Source organism: Tupaia chinensis, unplaced genomic scaffold, assembly GCF_000334495.1.
Source record: "Tupaia chinensis unplaced genomic scaffold, TupChi_1.0 Scaffold148488_1, whole genome shotgun sequence".
NCBI classification, from domain to species: Eukaryota; Metazoa; Chordata; class Mammalia; order Scandentia; family Tupaiidae; genus Tupaia; species Tupaia belangeri.
Window position 1 is genome coordinate 912,471 of NW_006208337.1, and position 26,553 is coordinate 939,023.

Here is a 26,553-nt window from a genome sequence, read left to right on the forward strand (position 1 = left end):
GAAACTCAACTGGGCGTATATTCATGTGTACCAAAATGCAAAGAAGAGAATGGAGGAGAAGGGATTATGGTGTGACCATCTCCCCAGGGGGTGATTTCTTCCTTTTTGTCTCTCTCTCTCTCTCCCTCCCTCTCTCTCTCTGTTTCTCCAGTAAGCACACATACTCCATAGCAAAAATCTATCTCTAAATAAATAAACTAAAGTAAAAAAGGAGGAGAGAACTGGAAGTGTAGAGGAGAGAAGCACAAGAAGGGGGGAAAGGAGGAAAGATAAATCATATATGATCACAGTTATCCCAAGGGATCATTCATTTGTTATCTAATACCCAACTGCTGAAGAGGAGTCAATAACTTGGTAACTCATTTTAAAGTAATTAGCCCAAATCATCTTCTTACCCTTAAACAGGCTTGGAAATCACTGAATATCTCTTTTAATAGAAGAGGACAAACACTGTTTTTATTTGTTGAGATATCCTTCATATGGCATACTATTTGCCCATAAAAACCAAAGCTGTTAAAATATGAAATTGTGTTCTGAAACGTGTAAAGACAAATCAGGAGTCACATAACAAATTTTATTTAATATGCTTCAGTTAACAGTGTAAGTGCTATCTAAAATAATCGCTGAGAACTACTGAAATGCCCAGGATACTTACCAAAATGGTACACAAAGTAGCTAGATGATTATAACCACTATCAAAAGGGGCTGTCTGTACAAACCTAACTTGACTAACTATCATGAACTTTCAGAGTTAAAAATCACTACATTATTTTGCAATTATTATTTTAAGTACTATAAGTGAGCTGTATCTTTTTTAATCTGTAAAAGGATATGATTTCCACAATTATAGATCTACATTTTCAACTGGGAGTAATTTTGTCCTTTAAGAGAAGCCTGAAAACACTGTAAACATTTTTGTTTATCACAAGTAGGGTTGGGGTAGGTAGAGGCCAGGGATGCTGCAAAACATCCTATGATGTACAGGAAAGTTTTCTTCCTCACAGCAAAGAGTTATCACAAAAGAAAAGAACCCTTTCAAATTCATTCTATAAAGTCTCCGTTACCCTTATCCCCAAAACAGACAAGGACATAATAAAAAAAAGAAAACCACAGGCCAAAATACTTGAGGAATACAGAAGCAAACATTCTCAATAAGCTACTAGCAAATCATATCCAATGACATATTAAAAAGATTATATCATGACCAGGTAGACTTTATTCCAAGAATGCAAGGGTGGTTCAAAATATGCAAAACAATCAATGTAATACATTATATTAACACAAGGGAAGATAAAAACCATATGATCATATGAACTGATGCAGAAAAGGCATTTGCTAAAATACAACATCCCTTTGTGATTAAGACTCTCAATTGGCCTATAAGGGACAATCCTCAAGAAAACAAAAGCTGACTATGACAAACACATTGGTAACATCGTACTGAATAGGGAAAAGCTGAGATTTTCCACTAAAAACTGCAGTAAGACAAGGCTAACCACTTCCTCGACTTTTTTTTTTTCAACAGTGTTGGAAATCCTAGCTAATACAATCAGATGAGACTAAAATAAAAGGCATTCAAATAGGAAAGTAGTATTCCATAGAGTGTATGTGCCACACTTTTCCAGTCCATTCCTCTGTTCGTAGACATTTTGGTTGGCTTCATGTCTTAGCAATTGTGAATAATGCTGCAATAGACATAGATATGCAAGCACTTTTCTGATTGCATGTTCTCCTATCCTTTGGGTAGATGCTCAGGAGTGGAACTGCTGAATCATTTGGTGGTTCTATTTATAGGCCTTTGAGGAAACTCCAAATTATTCTCCACAGCAGCTGTACCAATTTACAGTCCCACCAGCAATGTAAGAGAGTTTCCCTTTCATCACATCACCACCAGCACTCATCATATGATAATATCTTAAAATGAACCAATATAAAATGTATTCAAGATGGGAAAATTCATTTGGTATGAATGAATGTTAAATAAATTTAAAATAAATAAAAGAATAAAGAAGGAGAAACCTTACTTCCTGATCTCAAAATACATTGCTAAGATGTGATAATCAAAACAGCAAGGTACTGGCATGGAACCAGGTAGATAGACCAATGCAGCAGATTTGAGACCCCAGAAATGAATACCAAAATTCACAGCCAGCCCATTTTTGACAAAGGGCACAACCCAATCAACTTAGTGAAGAAAAGAAAATCTCTTTAGCCAATGGTGCTGGAAAAACTGGGTATCTAGCTGCAGAAAAATGAAACTGGACCCCTATCTCTCACCATTAACAAAACCAAGTCAAAATGGATGACAGATCTAAGCATAAGACCTCAAACTATAAAACTACAGGTAGAAAACACTGGAAAATCTTGGAGACATCAGAGTAGGAAAAGACCTTTTTAATAAGGCCCCCAAAGTATAGATAGTAATCATAAAAACAGACAAGTGGGACTACATCAGGTTAAAAACCTCTGCACAGCAAAAGAAACAGTAACTAGAGTGAGGAGATGACCCTCAGAATGGCAGAATATATTGGGTCATCAGGAAAGTCATGATGCATTTTTGCATAGAAAAATATATCATGACTTTACCAATGACCTAATGTTTACAAACTATGCCTCAGATAAGAGACTGATAACCAGAATATACAGGGAACTCAAGTAGCTTACCAGAAAAAAAATCATCTGATCAAAAAGATAAGCAAATGAGCTGAACAGACAACTCTCCAAGGAAGACATATGAATAGCTAAGAAACTTATTTAAAAATACTCAATGTCTCTTTTGTGCATGCACTCATGAGAGAGAGAGAAAGAGAGAGAGAAAGTGAGAAATCACCTCCCGGGGGGTGGCCATGCTGTAATCCCCTCTTCTTCATTCTTCTCCTGGGATTCTGTGCAAACATGCACATGTGCCCAGCATTATTTTCTCAAACTGCTAGGCCTAGGACTCAAATCATAGTAGGCCATGAGGTAGTCCAGTACTTTAACCACCATATCATCTGCTGGCCCCAGTGCTCACCATCTCTTAACATAAGGGAAATACAAATCAAAACCACAAAAAGGCACCATTTAACCCCAGTCAGAATGATTAACACTCAAAAAATGAAGAATGATAAGTGTTGGTAAGACTGTGGTAAAAGGGGAACCCTCCTACACTGTTGGTGGGAATGTAAATTAGTCAATTACTATGGAGAAAAATACAGAAGTTCAAAAAAAAAATGATGGTTCCTCAAGAACCTACAAACAGAACCACCATACCACTATAAAACTCAGTAATTCTGTTAAAAGGAATGCTATCTGAAGGATTTTCTACCCAAGAGATACAGAAACAGAAAAATACTTGCACCCCATGTTTACTGCAACATTATTCACAATTGCTATGACATGGAATCAACCCAAATGTTCAAGAAAGGATGAGTGGATTGACAAAATGTGGCATGGGTACTCTTTGGAATACTACTCAGCCATATAAAACAATGAGATTGTGACATTTGATATAAAGTGGACAAACATGGAAAATTTAATGCTAAATGAAGCCAGCCAGACTATGAAATATAGGCACTCTATGTCCCTGCTTAATACATACCAAAGTCTGCACTCTATAGCAGAAACTGAAAGACTAGAAAGTATAATAGCAGGAAGGCCAAGTGTAGATACTAGAGACAGTATAGAAGAGGGTGGGTAGTGGGGGGGGGGAATTAGGGGAAAACAAACAAACAAAACATTTAATAGACACAAAAAGAAAACTTATCTGCTGATGATAATGTATATGGTAATGTCTGACTTGACTAACAGAAAAAAAAACCTGCTGGAAAAAAACATGTTGTATACTGCAAAGATATACATTGATTAAATGTAAATAAAAATAAATAAATAAAAGAATGATCAAGCTCCAAATGGTAGTAATGCCAAGGATGAGAAAACTTGTTTTGAACTGTCTGAAGCATGATATGAATTAAGATGCCATCATAACAGAAACTTATTATACTGTTATACTTCTTACACACACATTGGTTATCGTAGTACTTACCCAATAACAAGTTAGCAAGGAGGCACTAGGAGTATAGCATTAAAGAACTGGTATCAGAGTCAAAAAGATGCAAAATTGAATTCCAACCAATTCTAACAGGCTTGAGCTTAAGCCGTTATTGTAAACATAATACTGGTAATACCTCTTAGAACTGTTGTGAGAAATATGAAATGAAAAATATTTCTAAAGGACTTAGCATGTAAGCTGGGACTCAGTAAATCATAAATCAATATTAAAAAGGAATGCAAGCGTCTGTTGATATTAAACTTGGAATTTAACAGAAACTAGATTTCTTACAAAATTATCCATTTACCTTCACTGGCTCCATCTTCTGGACATAAAATACTCTTGTTAAAAAATCTGTCTATTCTTGAGTCATGTCTACTCTCTCTCTTTGGTTTAGAAAATGTCTTATCTTCATCGGAAAGATCACTTCCACTGGAACTCCATGTTATATCTGTAAGCCCACTGGTATTCTTAGATGTGGTGGTATCTGTTTAAAAGAAACATAAATATATCAACTGATACTGTTATTCATCAAATGACTTTTTATGCATGTTACTTTGCCAATGTCACAAATACACAGAAGTTGGAAGACAGTGAGACATCCCTTGTGCTAAATCCTTCTACCTAAATTCTACGCACAATCTCACTAAAACTCTTTGAATTAAAGCCTAAGTTACAAAAAGAAAAAGATGTAAAACTGGTTAAGTTATACAGAAAAAAAAGAAAGGAAACAAAAGGAAAATGACTGGAACACCAAATTAAAAAAAAAAAAAAAGAAAGAAAAAGAAGACTTGTACTAACAACTATAACTTCCTAGAGTATTTGACAAAACAATAAAAAAAGAAAATACAGAGTAAACCATAAAACTAACACTTATGAATAACAAGAATGCTTCTGTGTGTTTCCTCTGCCATGAGACCAACATGGATGGTATCAACAGGGAGTTTAGACATCTTAATAGCAAATAGCAGTATTTAATTAAACTTCTTTGAGATAAAAGCAGATTTACATGTAGTTATAAGAAATAATACAGAGAGCTCTTATATCCTTTGCCTTGCTCCTCCAGTGGTAACATTTGCAAAACCATAGTTCAAAATTACAGCCAAAGTATTGACACTAATCTCATCAAGACTGACATTCTATCAGCACAGTATGGCTTACTTACCTTTTTAGAGCCTTATCGCTAACCCCTAAATTCTGACCCATGGCAACGTGTAATCAGGTTTGCATTTCTAAAATCTTGTCATTTCAACAATGTTATATAAATGGAATCATACAAAATATACTTTTGGAGTTTTTTTTTGGTTCATTCAGTATAATTTCCTGGACATACATATCATTATTTACTTTCAATAGTTACTTTATTATGTGCAGAATCTCACAGTATGAATGTACAGTTTATTTAACCATTCATCCACTGAAGGGTCTCTGTGTTGTTTCCAGATGGGACTAACAGGAATAAAACTACTTGTGAATATCCATGTACAGGATTTTATATGAATGCAATGTTCTTTCTTTGAGATAAATACCTAAGAGTACAATTGCTGGTTTATATGGTAACAACATGTTTAGTCTTTTAAGAAAATAATGAGTGGTCATACCATTTTATGTATTAGTGACCCAGACTCTACACAAACTCACCAGCATTTGGTGTTACTATTTTTTTATTTTAGCATTCTAATAGGCAGTACACCTAGAAGGAATGGAGCTACTCTATCCTGAAAGAATGACTCAACAGCAAACTTTTTTATTTTGTTCAGAAAAGGAATAGATACCTAATAAAAATGGATCAAAAAAGAAATATACCTAATACTCTGCTTTATATAATGTTAAAACTCAAAAATAAATCTTATCTTACATAGCATGGTTTTCGACAAATTTCAAAGAACTATGGATAAAAAATTAGAATAATTTATATTTTAAAGAAAATTTAAGCAAGTTTTCCTGGAGGGCCGCGCAGGGATGCATTTGAATGGCCCTGAGTTGGATCATTCCAGGAGTGGAGGGATGCTCTAGACAGCTGGGAGAGGTTTGACAACCAGTGCTGGGCTGAAGCGTAGGCATACTATAAGGTGCCAATATTTAAAAGATTATGGCATCTGAAACCCACAATGTTAAAAAACGAAACTTCTATAATAGCACTCAGGAGCATCTTACTGGTCTTCCTGGAAAAAAAGATCTCTAATTTCACTAATAAGAGCATGAAGGTGGTTAAGATATCTGCAAAACAGTTGGCTGCTTACATAAATAGAACAGTCTGACAAGCTATGAAAACCCCAGAAAACCATGTAAGGTGATCTATGGCAGAAAGTAAGTTCATGTCCCTTTTCAAATCCTTGTTACAGAAAAAAACTCCCCTAGAAATGTGTGTGGGTGTGAAAATAAAGAAAACATGGCAAATAAAGAAAATGAACTGACTTGTGCAAGCCACCTGACTGAAAAATTACACCATGATAGTTGCACATATTCAGTTAACTCCTGTGATTCTGGTTCTTCAGAAAGTCCATCATCAAAATACAGTGGATTTTTTTCTGAGGTTTCTCAGGACCATGAAATCATGGTCCAAGTTTTGTTCAGCAGACTGAATGTGGCTTTAACTTTGTGGAGAAAGAGAAGTATAAGTGAATTTGTAGCTTATTTGGCGAAGATAGATAATCTCGGAATTGTGGCAGATTGCCTTCTTGTGTTAACCAATAGTTTACAGAAGTAAAACAATGTTATCTCACTTGGCTGCTATGTAGACTTGTGGCCTCTAGTAAAGTCACTACTTAAAAGCATATTGGAAGAATATGATCTAAATTGGCTTCAAGGAGTCATTAAAAGGTGATGGTCAGAACTATCATCCAAAGCAGAGATTATAAATGACAGAAATACTCAGATTTTATAATAATTGTGGACCTGTGAGGACAGGAAAAACATCTTACTTTGGTTCCAAGAAATAGTGGCAATATCGCTAAGGATGTGGATGCATATTTATTACAGTTGGATAGAGATTTCTGTCTACTAAGGGGCATTTGATTGTTCAAAAAATCCCTGGACTATATGATTTCCAAAAGAAGATTTCATCTGAGGGACCAGCAGATGACATAATGGTTATGTCACTAGACTCCCATGTAGTTGACTGCGGTTTGAGTCCTAGACTCACTTAAAACTCACACTGGTTGCGTGTTTGTGCACAATCAATATCCCATGAGGAGAATAGAGGAGAAGGGATCAATATCCCATGAGGAGAATGGAGGAGAAAGGATTGTGGCATGGCCATCCCCCTGGAGGGTGATTTCTTGCTTTCTGTCTCTCTCCAGCAAGTGAATACTCTCTCTTAAAAACAAACAAACAAAAAACAAACTCATCTGAGAACTGTGGAAGAAATCAAAACCATTTCTTCTTTTAAAAAGTCCCATCATGTTGGGAACCAGCAGTTAGCGTAATGGCTATGTTGCTGGACTCCCACGTAGTCGACCGCGGTTCACGTCCCGGACCCGGTGGCTTAAAACTCACGCCGGGTGAGTGTGCGTGCGTGCCCAAGATCCCGAGAGGAGAATGGAGGAGAAGGGATTGCGGCGTGACCATCCCCCCTGGGGGGTGATTTCTTGCTTTCTGTCTCTATGTCTCTCTCTGTCTGTCTGGCAAGCGCACACACCCTATAGCGAAAAAAACTCTCAAAAAACAAAAAAAAAAAAGTCCCATAATGTCTCCAGTATCCCTAACCATTTTCCATGCTTCTGTATCCTCTTCTCTTTCAGTTTCCGGACTGGTAGGAAGTGTGTTCATGTTGGGTAAATACATTTTACAAGTAGTAGTACAGTACAGTGACTGAATGTATAAAATAAATTAAAATAATAAAAAAAAACTTTTTAAAGAGCCACATAATGAAACTTTAACAATCTGATTCACATTGAAGTGGGAAAATATCTAAAAGAGTGCTCTCCTTTGCTGCATTTGGGTTTTACATGGTTATTTGGTTATATTGTTTAAAAACTACTGGTCTTAAAGCAATCCTGTATAAGAATATAATTTATACTATGTGAAAAAATAAAATAGGACTTATTACTAGGAACCAAAAAACCGATCAACATTTTCCTTTTTAAGATTGTGTTTCATTAAAAAACACTTAAATATGTGCAGCTATTTTCTTATGTTGAAAAAGACTGGGACCAGCAGTTAACCGTAATTGCTTTTTCGCTGGACTCATGCAGTCGATTGCAGTTCAAGTCCCAGACCTGGTGACTTAAACTCACACCAGGCACGTGTGCATTTGTGCCCAAGATGTCTACAAAAGAATAAAGGAGAAGGGGTTGCGGCATGGCCCTCCCCCCGGGGCGTGGGGAGTGGTGATTTCTTGCATTCTGTCTCTCTGTCTCTGTCTTTCTGGCAAGCACACGTGCCCTATGGCAAATACCTCTCCAATTAAAAAAAAAAAAAAAAAAAAGACTTTGGGGGACCAAAAGGTGGTGTGGTGGTTAAGGCATTGGACTTCCACATGGCTGACCACAGTTCAAGTCCCAGACATGAAGGCTTGTTTTCTCACTTTTCTTCTCTCTCTCTCTCTCTCTCTCAGGTCAAATTGTAAAAATAATAATAATTTTTTAAAAAAGAAATGAAAATGAATCTTAAAGGAAAAAATTGAACATTTAAGATATCATAGCAAATAATATTACAATTTTTTTCTCCATACTGAAATATGGTGTATGCAAAATGCCTTACTTAGTAAGTCAATGTTTGGTTATACCAATATCTGTTTAAAAAATTAAAACCAACTATGTTTCTAGCATAAAAAAGATCAGAATTATTAGGGGCTTACATCCATTTGGAATACACTGTTGAAAAGTATTCCTCACCATTTTTAAAACTTAAGGATATTTTTAGGTCTGATTTATTATTTTTGGTCAAAATCATGATGTCATGTATATATATGTTATCCCTGTATAAGGAAAAAGATGAATATGTGTTTATATGAATGTTTAACTATAAATGTCCATGGACTTGGCTAATTTATATTAACTTTTAATTGTATATAGATTTCTAATATTTTTCATTTCTGTATCATTTAAACTTCCTTCATGGAGTAATTTACTAAATCTTCCAACATATTTCTATTAAATTCCCATTTTATATGAATTATAATTCTTGTTCAGTACCTATGTTTTAAAGAATTACATACTATGCTTTAGAATTATTGACAGTTCATGCTGACCTTGTTTAAATTCCAGCACTTCACATTACCACCTCCTCTAATGTTCAGTACCATGTATCAGCAGACTATTTTAGGTCTTTTAAATTTTTTTAAAAATTATTATTCATACATTAAAACGCTATACATCATTTAGATTATGAAGAGACTTTACCCAGCATGATATATACCTCAGTCTAGCCCAGTGGAGACTATTGTACACATCACGTTCAACAAATAAAAAATCTTATCTATGTCCCACAAGTGTCTTACCTCTCCATTTCCCTCCCAAATTTCTTTTCCTACGCTCTTTATCTCCCACACTCTCTGTCCATTTTGTCTCTAGTGTCCATTACAATTTTTAATGTTTTTATGTCCTCCAGTCTTTCACTCTCTACCATAGAGTGCAGACAGTTGGTATATTTTAAGTGGAGACATACAATGTCTCTCTTTTATAGCCTGACTTGCTTCACTCAGCAACAAATCTTCCATATTTGTCCACTTTCGATCAAATTCCAGGGCCTTGTAGTTTTTTTTTTATGCCTGAATAGTATTCCACGAAGTATATGTGCCTCATATTTTCAATCCCCTCATCTGTTCATGGGCATTTGGGTTGGTTCCATGTTTTAGCAATTGTGAATAATGCTGCAATGAAAATAGTTATGCAAGTGCTTTTCTGACTGTTTTCCTGTCCTTTGGGTAGATACCCAGGAGTGGAATTACTGGATCATATGGTAGTTCTATTCGAAGGTCTTTGAGGAACCTCCATAATGTTCTCCACAGTAGCTGGACAAATTTACATTCCCACCAACAGTGTAGGAGTGTCCCCCTTTCACCACATCTCCCCAGCACTTATCATTATTTGTTGTTGTTGTTTTTAATCTTCGCCATTCTGAATGGGGTTAGGTGGTATCCCACTGTGGTTTAGATCTGCATACAATGCAGGATGCTGAGCATTTTTTCATATGCTTTTTGGCTGTTTGTATGTCTTCCTTAGAGAGTTGTTTATTCAACTCATTTTCTCATCTTTTAATTGGGTTAATAATTTTCTTCCAGGTAAGCTGCTTAAGTTCCCTGTGTATTCTACTTACAGTCCCTTATCTGAGGCACAATTAACAAAAATTCTCTCCCATTATGAGGGTTGTCAATTCAAACTAAATACAGTGTCCTTTGCTGTGCAGAAACTCCTTAATCTGATATAATCCCATCTGTCTATTTTGGGGATAATTGCCTGTGCTTTGGGGGTCTTGCTTAACAATTCATTGCATACCCTACTGTCTCCCAGAGTTTCTCCAGTGCTTTCCACCAGCAGTTTTATAGTTTGTGGTCTTAGGTTTAGAACTTTGATCCACTTTGAGTTGATTTTCGTTAATGGTGACAGATAAAGGATCAGATTCATCTTTCTGTGGGGAGATACCCAGTTTTTCCAGCACCATTTGCTAAAGAGGTTTCTCTTTTCCTACTAGATTGTCTGGTGCCCTTTGTCGAAGATGAGTTGGCTATATTTTGGGGTTTATTTCTGGGGTCTCTACTCTGTTCCACTGGTCCTCATGTCTGTTTTTCTGCCAATACCATGCTGTTTTGATTATCATAGCTTTTTAATATATCTTGGGGTCAGGAAGTGAGATGCCACCTACTCCAGTCTTCTTGCACAGGATGGCTTTAGCAAAACTGAGTCTTTTATGGTTCCAGACAAATTCTATGATTGTTTTTTCTAGATCTGTGAAGGATGTTTCTTGTATTTTTATAGGGATTGCTGTGAACATGTAGATTAATTTGGGTAGGATTGCCATTTTGATTATGTTGATTCTGCCAATCCAGGAAAACGGGAAGTCCTTCCACTTTTTAGTGTCCTTTTCAATTTCCTTTTTAAGGTTTTCATAGTTTTCCTTTAGAAGTCTTTGACTTTCTTGGTTAGTTTTATTCTTAAGTATCTTATGTTTCTTGTGGGTATGGTAAATGGAATTACTTTCTTCAGTTCTGTCTCTGTCTGCTTGTTGTTTATATATAGAAATGCTATAGATTTTTCTAAGTTTATTTTGTATCCCACTAATTTACTGTATGCGTTTATTACTTTGAGAAGTTTTTTCATTGATACTATTGGGTCTTCTAAGTATACAATCATGTCATCTGCAAACAGAAAATTTCAGCTCTTCTTTCTCTATTGGAATGCCTTTTATTTCCTTCTCTTGTCTGAGCACATTGGCTAGGACTTCCAGTACTATATTGAATAGGAGCAGAGAAAGTGGGCAGCCTTGTCTTGTACTCGTTTTTAGTGGCAAAGCTTTCATCTTTTCCCTATTCAGGATAATGTTAGCTGTAGTTTTTTCATAAATGGCTTTTATTATGCTAAGAAATGGTCCTTCTATGCCAATTTTACTGAGAATCTTGTTCATAAAGGCATGTTGTATTTTATTGAATGCATTTTCCACATTGATTGAAATTATATGGTTTTTGCCCTTCTTTCTATTAACAAGATGTATTACATTTATGGTTTTGCATATATTGAACCACCCTTGTATCCCTGGAATAAAGCCTACCTGGTCATGGTGAATAACCTTTTTTACATGCTGTTGAATATGGTTACCAAGTATCTTGTTGAGAATTTTTTAATCTGTATTCATCAGGGATATAGGTCTGTAGTTTTCTTTTTGTTGTATCCTTATCCATTTAGGGAATGAGGGTTATAGAGACTTCATAGAATAAATTTGGAAGGGTTCCTTCCTTTTGGATGTCTAGAGACAGTGTGACTAGAATGAAGGTTACCTCTTCTTACCTCTTCTGTAAAATTCAGCAGCGAAGCCATCGGGGCCTGGACTTTTCTTTGTTGAGAGATTACTTATTATTGATTCCATCTCATTTCTTGCCATAGGACTACTCAGGCTTTCTATGTCTTCCTGAGTCAATTTTGGTACATTACATGTGTCCAGTAATTTGTTCATCTCATCCAGGTTTTCTTCTTTGTTGGCATAGAGTCACTCACAGTATCCTCTAATGATGTTTTGTATTTCTGTTATGTCTGTTAAAATGTTGCCTGATTTGTTACGAATTTGACATATCTGGTTACTTTCTATCTTCTTAGTTAGTCTGGCTAATATGTGCCAATCTTGCTTACCTTTTCAAAGAACCAGCTTTTGCTTTCATTTATTTTCTATACAGTTCGCTTATTTTCTATTTCATCTTGAATCTTTATTATTTCTTTTCTCCTGAAGTTTTTTCTATTTGTTTTCCTGTTGCTTTTCCATTTCTCTGAGGGATGATGCTAGGTGATTCATTTGCCTTCTTTCCATCTTCTTTTTATGTGCACTAATTGCTATGAAATTCCCTTAAGATTATAGAAACTCATGCCCTCATTGTCATTGGTTTCCATGAATCTTTTTATTTCAATATTAATTTCTTCAGTAGTTACACAGTCATTCAGGAGTAGGCTATTTAGTTGCTATATAATTGTGTATTTTTGAGAATTTTTCATGAAATTGAAATCAAGTTTAATTCCATCATGGTTGGAGAAGATGCTGGATATATCTTATGTTTTTGAATCTGTAGAGGCTTGCTTTGTGCCATATCATGTGGTCAATCTTCAAAAAGGTTTGATGTGAGAGTGAGAAAAAAGTATATCTAGTAGTTTTCGGGTGGAAAGTTCTATAGATGTCTGTTAAGTCCATTTGATTTATGGCATCATTTATATCCTTTACTTCTTCACTTATTTTTTGTCTAGATGATCTGTCCAGAGGAAATATTGGAGTGTTGAGGTCTCCAACAATTAGTGTGTTGCAGTCTATTTCTCCTTTTAGATCTAACAGTCTTTCCTTCACATATTTGGGTGCTCCTGTGTTAGGTGCATAGATAGTATTGTATCTTTTTGATGCTTTTATTACAATATAGTGTCCTTACTTGTCTTTTTTCTTTTTTTAGAGGTTTTTGCTATAGGGCATGTGTGCTCGCCAGACAGAGAGACAGAGAGACAGAGAGCAAGCCAGAATCCCTTCTCCTCTCAGGATCTTGGGCACACATGCACAAGTGCCCGGCATGAGTTTTAAGCCACCGGGTCCGGGACGCAAACCGCAGTCGACTACGTGGTAGTCCAGAGACATAGCCATTAAGCTAACTGCTGGTCCCTTATTTGTCTCTGAACAGTTTCTGTTTTAAAGCCTATCTTGTCAGAAATTAGTTTCACTACTACAGGTTTTGTTTGTTTGTTTGTTTGTTTTGTTCCCATTTGCATGGAATACCTTTTTCCAGCCTTCACTTTTAGACTATGTGTGTCTTTATCCATGAGATGTGTTTCTTATAGGCAATAGATAGAGCGTTTCTGTTTTTATCTATTCAGCTAGTCTGTGTCTCTTGATTTGAGAATTTAATCCATTCACATTCAATGTTATTATCGATATTTCCAGACTTGCCTTACCTTTAAGCTGGCCATTGTCTTGGTTGTCTTTTATTCCCTTATTTCTGGCTGTTTATTTTTAGTTTTCCTGGAGTAGGATTCTCTTCTGAGTTTCTTGAAGAGCCAGTCTGGTGTTGGGAAATTTTTTCAGATTTTGTTTGTCTGAGAAGATTTTAAATTATTTTTTCCCATATGAAGGATAATCTTGCAGGATATAATAATCTTGGTTGAAACTGTTTCTCTCTTAACACTTTCAATATGTCTTCCCATTCTTTCCTTGCTTGCCTTGTTTCTGTTGAAAGGTCCAGAGTTAGCCAGATGGGATGACCTTTGTAAATCATTTGTCATTTCTCTCTTGCCAATTTTAGTATCTTGTATTTATCTGTGAGCTTGGCCAGGCTGGCTAAGATGTGCCTTGGGGAAGATCTTCTTGGGTTGATTCTATTTGGGGTCCTTTGTATTTCTTGGGTGTAGATGTACGAGTGCTTCTCTAGACTTGGGAAGTTTTCTTCCAGGATTTCATGGAGTAGATTTTTCATGCCCTTACTAGTTTCTTCACCTTCTGGGATACCAATTATTCGGATGTTTGGATGTTTAATGGAGGCTAATATTTCTCGTATATTATCCTCATTTTTTTTTTGTTATTTTCTCTATCTTTTTGGTGTTTTCCTAGGTCAGAGGTTTTATCTTCTACATCAGAGATTCAATCTTCAGCATGGTCTAATTGACTACTTTCAAGAGAGTTTTTGATTTCCTATATTACAGACTTCATCTCTAATAGTTCCATTTCATTCTTTGAGTGTCCATTTCTTCTTTCATATCGTAGAAGGACATCCTAATCTCCTATAGCTCATTGTCTCTCTTCTGTTCCAACTCATAGAATTTTGTCACCATGAATGTTCTCAATTCTTTCTCTGATATTTTAATAACTTCCGCTGTTTTTTCAAAGGATGTAGGAGAGTTATTATGTTCTTTTGATGGAGCTGTATTTTCTGGTTTATTCAGACTTGAGGCTGTTCTTCTACTTGGAGAATGTTTCTTTGACTGGGAACAAGTGTGCTTCCCTTTTACTGTGGACTGATGTCTGCCAAAGTGTCTCTTCTGCTGTGTTTTCCAATGTGGTCTGCACAGGAAGAGTCTTCTATTCAGGAGTCTGAATAGCAGTCTTTCCTTTTTTGCAAGTGGTTAAGTAAAAGGGAGGATCCCAGGAAAACTCACAATACTAGGGTATTTGAAAATTGTGATTCTACACCTGTCTAGCCCCTAATGGTGTGTGAAGGATTAGCAAGAGATGACAATATAAGACAGAAGAGAAAAGAGTATAAAAAAGAATTTAAAAAAAAAAGTGTATGTCATGCTAGCCAGGGGTCTGGAGATGGAAATGGGCTCTGCTGAAGAGCTGGGGGCAGTTCTGTGGGGTAAAGACAAGTGGGAACTAAAGAAAGAAGAACAGAGGGGGAAAAGGCCTTTCTTGCTGACAGAAAGAGAGTCGCTGGGTTGGGGCAGCCGAAGCTAGAGCTGGGGTGGGTAGGGGCCTTGCCTCACTGTCCTTTAGGCCAGGGGTCTAGAGATGGAAATGGGCTCTGCTGAAGAGCTGGGGACAGACCTTACTGATAGAGAGAGGGTCACTAGGTTGGGGCAGCCAAACCTGGAGTTGAGGTGTGTGTGGGAGGAGGGTGCCTGGCTCAGTGTCCCTTAGGCCAGGGATCTAGAGATGGAAATGGGCTCTGCTGAAGAGCTGGGAGCAGTCCTTGTTGGCAGAGAGAGAAGGTCACTGGGTTTTGGGCAGCTGAAGCTGGAGCTTGGAAGGGGGTCGGGGAGAAGGCTACCTCAGTGTCCCTTAGGCCAGTGGACGGGGCGGGAAACTCAGGTCTTTTTTTTTTTTTTTTAAATACTATGTTTTGTTAAGTGAGCCCAACTCTGGAATATCATAATAGCTTTAAGTTTTACCTATCCTGAAAACGACTGGTGTTTAATACCACAGCTGGTGGTTCACAAATCATCTCACAGGCATGTGAGCAAAGATTTTTAGTAATCAATTTTCACTCCAGGAATCCTTCAAGCACGTGAATATAAATCTTTAGCATTTACCCAGTTCTGACTACTGATATAAATTGCAAGTATCATACTTACTATAAAAATGTTTTAAAATGATACCTTTCATTGAATTCTATTTTTGTATAGCTACTTTTTCATATAGCTGCATATTGCTCAAAGTGAATATCAGTTGCAGTAACTGGTTATTTTCTTAAATCTTTAGATTAGAATAATTTCATATTACTAAACTTCTATGATTTGAAAGGCGAGTTACTTAAGCCATTCTTAGGGCACCAAATTTGAAATGTAAACCTGCTTCATCACCATGAAAGCTTAAGATTATGAAATACACACTTTCTTTGTTCCTATTCTGTCAGGACCATGCAGCCAACACAGGCTGAATATAAAGGAGCTGACTCTCTTGCCTAAAGCAAGGACTGGGCTGAGAAGAACTGTAAGCAAGGTCAACAGTATACGAGTTCCAATTCTCCACTGTGTTGCTGTAGTGGTCTGCACTCAATTTCTCTGCCATGAGCTTTACTGTTTTGACGGTACCCCGCAAGGGTGAAATAACACCCCCAGCTTTACTGCAACTTTACAATAAAGTCAATTAGTGATCCTGAAGAAATATGGTTTCCTAAGGCAGGGAGAATCAGGAAATTTGAGACTCCCCCACCTGCCTGGATTAAGCCAAAATTAGCATATGTTAGGTTAAGTTAGTATAAGCCAAATTAGCATTAGTAGCATATGTAGACTAAGTTAGTTTAAGGCTAATTTCAATTTCATGTAAATATCCCCTGTTAAAGCTGCAGGCCAAAGTTAACTTATGTTAGGCCAAGTTAGCCTATCAATCGCCATGACAGGGACTCAAAGATAGGCACAAGAATTCACTGATTAACAGAATCACAGGAATTCAGCAAATAAAATACAGGGACCAGTGGGTTACTAGAAGAAGGACAGACCTGGCTAACAACGACAGAATAAACAAACCTGAAGGCTCCAGGGGGAAGATTAACTGTCTTAGCCGGGAGTTCTTATCTAGTTCAGGCAAGCAACAGATAGTCCCCAACTACAAACAGTTTCTCCCCTGTGTGCTGTTAACTTTGAAAAACTGCTAATAAAACATCCTGTGTTGTCTCCTGAGCTACAAAACCCTCTCATCCAAAAAGGCCCTCTCCGGTAATCAAGATTTAAGAAGAAAATATACCAGACAGATAGACTCCTTCGTTCTGAGGACTGTGTCTGGCTTCACCTGATCAAACAGAACAGTGCATCACGTTTTATGATTATTGTTTCTATACTTTGTATACCCTATTTCTTAGAGTAAATCTTTTACGTCCCCCTCACCCCTTCTACTCCTGTAAATCTTCCCTCAATAAATATATATGTTTGATAGCCACTGGGGCTGCAGTCTGAAGCTTGCTCTGACCGTAGTCGGCTGAGAACATGCTAAAGAGCATCGAGGTCTCAGTCTGATTCCTGCTTGCCTGCATCGCCTTCCTGTGTACAAGCCTCAACCCAACCCGGCTGGAGCAGGGCTTCCGGTACTATTTCTTTAGTTATCACTGTCTTATCTAGCAGTTTGAACCAGATACCTTGGTTAGAGTATGGTGCTAATGAGGCTAAGGACAGGAGTTTGATCATTTCATAAATTCAATAACTTTATGCACACAGAGAATAAGGTTATGGTTATATATTGGCACAAGGAAAATGTTATGTATAGCTGAGCATAAACCCTTCACCTCAAGTGGAAAAGTAATTCAAATAATTTGTACATGTGATACCATAGACTTTTAATCTAATATTTAAAATATCATGCTCAAAGTAAGACATCTAAAACACTAATTCATAGTCTCACTGTTTTAGAGAGTTGGGGTTTTTTTGTGGGTTTTTTTGTTTGGTTTTTTTTTTTTTGTTTTGTTTTGTTTTTTTGCTATAGGGTGCGTGCGCTTGCCAGACAGACAGAACGAGACATAGAGACAGAAAGCGAGAAATCACCCCCAGGGGGGATGGTCACGCCGCAATCCCTTCTCCTCCATTCTCCTCTCGGGATCCTGGGCACGCACGCACATGCACCTGGAATGAGTTTTAAGCCACCGGGTCCAGGACGCAAACCGTGGTGGACTATGTGGGAGTCCAGCGACATAGCCATTACGCTAACTGCTGGTTCCCAGTCTCACAGTTTTAAATAACACTGGATCAGTTTTGTTTTTTTTTTGTTTTTTTTGTTTTTGTTTTTGTTTTTTCCACTAGGTCAAATCATTGACTAAATAGTAATTTTAAAATTAAATGTCAATAAGTCAAACTTCAGTAAAAATTGAGTACAAATACAAGTAAAATATAATAAGCAAAGGCATTAGCCTGTCAACATCAAGTTCTTATGCCTGAATTTGCAGATGACATCATGGATACACTGTTGGACTCCCATGTAGTTGCCCACAACTTAAGTCCTGGACCTGGCAGCTTGAAACCCACACTGGGCACATGTGCACTTGTGCCCAAAATCCCAAGAGGAGAATGGAGAAGGGATTGGAGTGTGGTCATCTCCCCTGGGGGGGGGGGGATTTCTTGCTTTCTATTTCTCATTTTCTCTGTCTTTCTGGCAAGCCACCGTGCCCTACAGCAAAAAATCTCTCTTAAAAAAAAAATTAGGTTGTGGAAGATGAGTAGATAATTCAACACTCTACTGTGTATATGCAGAGCTGTAAAAGAGTCTAGTTCTCAAAGATAATTCAATAGCACACACTCCCAGTTGCTGTTCTTGGTCTCTGCAGTTTACCATAGTACTTACCTCTCTGTTACTGAGTTGTGATTAGTCTTAGGTGATTTTTAGATTCTTGGATTAAAGATGCTAGATTTATAGGTACTTCTGAACACTTCTGTTGATGTTAAGCTCTTCTCATGTTACACCATTTTAATTAGAAGTATTGATCTCCAGAAAGAGCCAAAGAAAGTGTTTACAAAGCGTATCACCTGTTGTATTGACCTAATGAGGACAGCTGCTGACTGTCATTGCTCATTTATGATTGTGCTACTAAACAGCGTACAACACTGAGGGACTACCCAAGGTTTCTGTGCCTTTTCAGCTCTTCTACCTTCTTAGATTTTTTTGTACTTGATTTTGGTAACTTTACAAGTATAGGGACAAGTAGTTAAATAAGGTAACTGAGGATAAAGTTATCTGCTCTTACTAGGGATAAGGTGCATGAATTTTAAAATGAGTGATCATGATCAGAATAAGGGTTAAAATAGGAAGCAAGTATTTACGAGGCAGTTTTAAAAAACTGTTCGGCTGTAATTTCAATGGTGATTGGCACTGATTATTTACATGAATCCTGAGACTGAGAATTTGGATATAAGTATCTTTATCCATTTTGAGGATCATAAATATCTGCACTGAAATTTATGAATTACTAGGGAATTAAATCCAGATGCCTCTAGACATACATGGTACATGTCATGTCCTAACCTTAAAATGGTTGCATGGATTCCAAGCTATAATCTTGTTTTTTTGTTTTGTTTTGTTTTGTTTTTGTTTTTGTTTCGAGAGGTTTTTGCTATAGGGCACATGCGCTCACCAAAAAGACCGAGAGAGAGAGAGATAGAAAGCAAGAAATCATCCCCCCAGGGGGGATGGTCACGCCACAATCCATTCTTCTCCATTCTCCTCTTGGGATCTTGGGCATGCACGCACACACACACACACCTGCCCTGTGTGAGTTTAAGCCACCAGGTCCAAGGCTCAAATCATGGTCGACTACATGGGAGTCCAGCGACATAGCCATTATGCCAACTGCTGGTCCCTGAAATAGTTTTCTCAACTTAGAAAACTTACTATTTTTTACAAGTTGTTGATATAATTAGTAGATAACTAACTGGTGTGATGATTATTAGCTACTGAATGCTGATAGTAAAAATCATATGTAATTACTTAAGTTAGTCTGAGAAAGCAAGATTTCAATTAATATTTCAGTAGTCATCCACAGTTATTTTTCTTTCTATTTAGGAACAAGAATAGTAATATATCCATTATCTTTATTGATTCAGAGAAAAAAATTAAATTATAATTACAAGCAACTAACTCAACAGGAATGATCTATTTGGATACACTACTTTTTATTTTTCAGTACAGACTTATTTTCTGCATTACTTTATATGGAAATAGTATTGCTGGACATATGTTGCTAGGTATTTGTTCCTATAGCATTCTTTCTCCCTTAGTTTCTAATTCTTCTAACTATGAAAATTGTCATAAAAGTTTGTGACACTATTCCTTTCTCCATTTTTTATTCTGTAACAGGAGTATAGAATAAAGAATTCATTCATAAGCACTATATGGTATGTTTCAATTTATCATATAGCTTGACTGATTTGGTAACAGCACCAACTTTAACAATAAAAATAAATCTTGTATAACATAAAAGAAATTTTTAAAAAAGAAAACTTAGGCTTAGAAGTTAATCGGTTTTATTCAATGCATACTTAGAACCCCTATGATACAGTAAGCAATGACAAAACAAAGATAATAAGAAAATTTCTGCCCTCAAAGAATGTATGATTTGAAAGGAAATACTAATCATAAAAAGAGAAATATTAAATGTTTCACTATAGATACGTGGTATAATGGTAGCACAAAAAAGTAAATGCTATACTTTGTGTTGATTAGGAAAGAAGAACTCACTGACAAGAGAATATCTGGAAAACTGGTGCTTAGAAAGGCACAAAAACATGAAATAATCAACATTTGCTCAACACTTACTTTGTGCCATGAACACTCAGAATTACTGAAAACAGTATATAGAATATACAAGTAAAAATAAACTATTTGGAATAACCTAAAACTCCCTATTTATGTAAATATCCTTTGCTTACTGTTTTTCAACCTATGGGGTCCAGAACTTGAACCATGGAGTCACATACGTGCTGAATGAAGCAAGTCAGGCTATGAAAGAGAGACACTGTATGTCTCCATTTAACATATACTGAATGTCCACACTCTATGGTAGAGACTGAAAGATGTAAAAGCATTGAAAATTGTTACGGACACTAGGGACAAAGTGGGAGAGGGGAAGAATGTAGGAAAGGAAATGAGTGGGGAAAAAATAGAGAGGAAGACATTTGTGAGATACAGATATGGTTTGTTACCCATTGATAATGATGTGTATCGTATTCTCAACTGGGCTGGTTTGAGGTGTATATCATGCTGGGTAAAATGTCTTCACAATCTAAATGATGTACAATGTTTGAATGTATAAATAATAATAAAAAAGACATTAATCTCTTTAATTATTATGCTTCTAAAAAGTTTAAAAATAAATGAATATTTTCAGATTATTAAATGAATTCATGGAAAATACAAGAAACCAACAAAAAATTATACCAATAATAAACTATAGGCCAGCAGGTAGTATGGTGCTAGTTAAAGTGCTAGATCCCACATAGCTGAAGACATGTTCAAGTCCTGGACTTGGCAACCTGCAAAACATGCCAGGCACATGTATATGCATGCCCAAAATCCAGAGGGGAAAATGAAGTAGAAGGGACTGTGGTATGATGGTCATCCCCTCTGGGGGATGATTTTTCACTTTCCCTCTCTTTCTAAAAGAAGAAAAAGAAGGAAAAACAAAACAAACAGTGAAAGTGGCAAGATATTAAATACCATAAAGAAATTAAATTTAAACAGTAGCAGGCCCAGCTGCAGTGATACAAACAGTAGGGTTCCACTTCACATTGCCGGGGCCACATGGCAGGCACAAGGCCCTGTCTCTCTGGGTCTGCAGATGGCCTAGTGGTTATATCACTGGACTCCTATATGGCCGACCAAGGTTCAAGGCCCAGAATTGGTGTCTTGAAATTCACAGCAGGAGCATGTGTGTGTATGCCCAAGATCCCAGGAAGAGAATGTAGGAGAAGGAATTGTAGAGTGGCCAACCCCTCCATCAAGAGGTGATTTCTCGCTTTCTGTCTCTCTGTCTCTGTGTCTCTAGTGAGCACACTCGCCCTATACCAAAAATCTTTCAGGGGAAAAAAAAAAATCCTCACTCTCTCTCTTTAAAACAAAAAAGTGCCACCCTATAGCCTAGTGGCTAAGGGAGTTGGAACCCACATGGCCAACTGTAGTTTGAAACCTAGACCTGCTAGATTGAAAAGCAATGCCAGTTCATGTGATGTCCCAAATCCTGACAGGATGACAAGGTGGAGAAGGGACTGTATGTATGGCCAAACCTCATTGGGGGTATGCTTTCTTTCTCTCTCCCTCTCTCTGCCAAGAGCACATGCCCTCTGACAATTAAAAAACATTAAGTACCATTAACAGATAAAATACCTGGAAAGACCTAAGTAGAGAAAACATTTAAGACTTTAAAAGAACATAAAAAGAAGACTCACTCAAGGGGCCAGCAGGTGGTGTGATGGTTAAAGGGGCTGGACTTCCACGTGGCTGATCAAGGTACAAGTCCTGGACCCTGAAAATTAAGCCAGGTGAATGTGCATGTGTGGTCAAAATCCCAAAGGGAAAATGGAGAAAAAGGGACTGCAGTGTAACTATCCCCTTTGGGCGATAGTGTCTCACTTTGCCTCTCTCTGTCTTGGGTCAACAGACACCCTATGACAAAAACCTTATTTTTTTAAAAAAAGAAGACTCAAACAATGGAAAGAAACACAGATAGTCCCCAACTTAAAATGTCATTCTAAGGAGGAGAAAATTGGACATAGAATCAGACATACACAGAGAAACGACAATGTGTAGAGACACAGAGTAGAGACATGTAGAGAAAATGGTCATTTACAAGTCAAGGAAAGAGGCCTAGAACAGATCTTACTCCATAGACTTCAGAAGGAACTAATCCTGTCAACACTTTCATTCAGGACTTCTGGCCTGCAGACTGTAAAACAGTAAGTTTTTATTGATTAAGCCAATGAATTTGATACGGGCTAAGTGCCCACTGTCCAAAAAGTTTGGAACAGGAAGTGTTACAGGTTTCAGATTTTCATTGAATTTTTCGAGTATTTGTATATATGAGATTATATATATATATATGAGACTGTGTTTACAATCTAAACACAAAATTGATTTATGTTTCATATATACTCTATATACATAGTCTGAAGGTAATTTTATGGAATATTTTTGTATTGTAGCATTTTGTCTACAAACCATGATATGAAGGCAGGTGTGAAATTTTCCATTTGGGGTGTCATATTGGTATTCAACTAGTTTCAGATTCTGAAGCATTTCCAATTTTTGATTTTTTGATTAGGCATGCTCAGTCTGTACTTTATTATGCCAGCCTTGGAAAATAATATAAAAATAATATAATAATAATAATGATAATGCTAGAAAAATAAACAGAAGAATCTTTTCTTAAGAAACTAATGGCCCAATGGAAGAAAAGCAGGTTGATAAATAACAGTAATCAATTTGGTAATGTTGCCAAGATGCAGGACATTTCTGATCTTATCCAACAAAGATTTTGAGATTTTTTGTGAAATTTTTTGAAATTTTGTGAAAAAAAAATCAAAACCCCATGATAAAAAATTAAATATGATCTTCTTATTATTATTATTAGAAATTTTTGCCTATAAAGAAAATCCCTATCTACAAAGGCTCCAGACTCTTTTCACCTTAAGGTTTTATCTTTTTTCCTTTTCCCTTAAATGTCCTGGCTCTTCTGCCAACATTTACTTGTTAGCTTCCCTCACTCCTTTTTGTCTCCTCCATTTCCTCCTCTTTTCAGCTTTCTGTTCTCAGCGGCTTTCAGGTGAACAAACAGACATGGAAACAAGCCTCTGATCTTTCTGCCAAAGCAAGTTCCCCACTCTGCCTCCTAGCTGTCATAAATATTTTCTTATTCCAATGGGGTATAGAATTTTTATCTTGAAATTTCTATTAATAAGTTATCTTAAACTAATAAGAATTTTTATCTTGAAATTTCTGTTAATAAGTTATCTTAAACTAATATTTTAGAAGCTGCTATTTAAAAAATGAACCAGTTCTGGGACCAGGAGGTGGTGTAGTGGTTAAGGCACTGGACACTCCTACATGTCTGACCATGGTTTGAGTGCCAGACCTGGTGGCTGGCTTTCTCATTTTCCCTCTATCTCTCTCTCTCTGGTCAAATTACAATAAATTAATGAATAAATAAAATTAAATAATTTTTTTAATTAACTAGTTCTAAGAAATGGCTTGAGTCATTTTTCTTATCAGTTGCTACTTAAAAACCTTTAATAAGTTATTAACAATACTTTCTTGCCTTAACAAGCTGCATATAAGGTAATACATTGATATTAAGACTTCTTAGTCTTTCAGAATATATTGCTCATTCTATGGAGCAGACAGTGAGTAAGAGCATAATGAGTCTAATATGTGCTTTCAGGGGGAAACATCTAAAAAAGATTCTTTCATAATTAAATACCAGATAACAATTTATTTCATATTTTTTCTCTCTCAAAATTGAATTTACTATTCTTTAAAAACTACAGAAATAGATATAGGCCACATCTTTTTTTTTTTTTGGAGAGATTTGCACTATAGCGTGCGTGCACTCGCCAGACAGACAGAGAGAGACATAGAGACAGAAAGCGAGAAATCACCCCCCAGAGGGGATGGTCACGCCACAATCCCTTCTCCTCCATTCTCCTCTTGGGATCTTGGGCATGCACGCACACGCACCTGGCGTGAGTTTTTTAAGCCACCGGGTCCGGGACGCGAACCGCAGTCAACTACGTGGGAGTCCAGCGACATAGCCATTACGCTAACTGCTGGTTCCCAATAGGCCACATCTTTTTAAATAAATGTTTTCTCCATCTACTTTACTAGGTCATTGGGAAAGTCATGACATATTTTTCTGTGATTTTCTATGTAAAAATATGTCATGACTTTCCTGACAACCCAATATTATGAAATCAGAGTTAAATCTTCATATATTATAGCATTTGATACTATAAGAAAAGTAAAAGTCTGTGTTTCCATCAGAGATTGTGGTACTTACAGTAAGCTATATGCCAGTTTATTTTATATGTGTTACAAATTTTAAAGAAACATTTTAGAAAATTTTATTTTTTATTTGTATAGAAAAGAATACCCTTAAATGTTAGTGAAATAACATGGCTTAGAATGTTTAGACTTTTAGTCACAGAAAGTTACCCCACTCTGCAGAATGTGTGGTATGCATAGCTCTTTCTGCCATCAGACTTGCCGCCATAATTTACACACCTGTAAGTGTAAGCCTTAGAACTAGGCATTTTATCTACTTTACCTTTTAGCTCACAACAACCCAATGAGGCACACATTATTATGCCCAGTTTCCAGATGCAGAAACTGAGGCTCACAGTTATTTATTTCTTTTCCCAAAAGTACACAGTAAGGACAGAGCAAGATCGCTTAAGTCTAAAGCCTAACTCACCCCCCAGCGTGACTGACTGTGATAGCAGAACCAACTGCCTACCTGATCCCACACTTTCTTACTTATTACTTCTTTTGGGCATCAACATACCTGTGTAAAAGTCTTTTAATTTCACTATAATGTCTTTAGTAGTGGTTACCCTATGTAATAGCACTGGTCAAAGTTAGAGGTCATGGAGAGGGCATTCCTTCCCAGAGAAAAGGCAAAGCTCACTTGGTGAAAAGTCTTTAATAACTACACTCTTCTAAGATTGGTCTGGAGGGCTAGCTGGTGGCATGATGGTGAAGGTAGCTGGATTCAACACGATCAACTGTGTGCTTTAAGCCCCAGACCTGGTGATTTGAAAAAATGTCTGGGTGTATGTGATGCATGCCCAAAATCTCTTTCTATATTTTCTTAAATCAGATTTTTTTTTCTTTTCTTTTTTTTTTTTTTTTTTGAGAGGTTTTTGCTACAGGGCATGTACACTGGCCATGCCCTGAATTTTCTTGCTGAAAAATCGCCCCTCAGGGGGGACGGCCACACCGCAATCCCTTCTCCTCCATTCTCCTCTCGGGATCTTGGGCACACATGCACATGTGCCAGCGTCAGTTTAAGCCTCCGGGTCTGGGACTCAAACCGCGGTCGACTACATGGGAGTCCAGCGACATAGCCATTACGCTAGCTGCTGGTCCCCATGCCCAAAATCTCAAGAGGAGAACAGAAGAGATTTTAACGTAGTCATCACCCCTAGAGGGTGATTTCACCCTGGGGGTGATTTCTCAGTTTTCCTCTCTCCCCCTCCCCATCTCCCTGGTGAGCACACATGCCCCATAGAAAAATGGGGAAAAGAAAGAAAAAAGAAAAAGAAAAAAAGAAAACCAAGAATCTAAAGGGCCAGCAGGTGGTGTGGTGGTTAAAGCATTGGACTCCCACGTGACTGACTGCAGTTTGAGTCCTAGGTCTGGCAGCTTGCTATCTCTCTCTCTCTCTCATGAGCACATGTGCCCTGTAGAAAATTTAAAAATAATTATGATGATAAATAAAATAAATAACTATAAAAAAAGAAAAAGGAATTTGGCCTGGAAAATTCAGGTACCACCTCACCTCTCACAACCCTGAAAACCAATCACACACTAAAGTCACAAAACCCTGAATGAGCCTGGCCCTCTGAATGCCTTATTGTGGGAGATAAATTCAAACTCACTTAAGGGACTGATAACCAGAATACACAGGAACTCAAGCTGCTGTTTGGAAAAAAGATGATCAACCCTATTAAAAGATGGGAGGAGTTGAAAAAAACACTCTCTAAAGATGACATACGAGGGAACCAGCAGTTAGCGTAATGGCTATATCGCTGGACTCCCACGTAGTCGACCGCGATTCGTGTCCCGGACCCGGTGGCTTAAAACTCACGCCGGGCACGTGTGCGTGCGTGCCCAAGATCCCGAGAGGAGAATGGAGGAGAGGGGATTGCGGCGTGACCATCCCCCCTGGGGGGTGATTTCTCGCTTTCTGTCTCTATGTCTCTCTCTGTCTGTCTGGC

At 37.2% G+C, this 26,553-nt stretch overlaps 1 protein-coding gene across 5 annotated transcripts in view; it reads right to left on the bottom strand.

Moving 5' to 3' along the window:
• SPIDR (scaffold protein involved in DNA repair) overlaps window positions 1-26,553 on the bottom strand; it is a 532,009-nt gene that overhangs the window by 500,876 nt on the left and 4,580 nt on the right. For all 5 annotated transcript variants that reach the window (XM_006170451.2, XM_006170450.3, XM_006170449.3 and 2 more), the window contains one exon: window positions 4,338-4,517. In XM_006170451.2, the coding sequence (XP_006170513.1) occupies window positions 4,338-4,517 (180 nt within the window). The remainder of the gene's footprint in view (window positions 1-4,337; window positions 4,518-26,553) is intronic.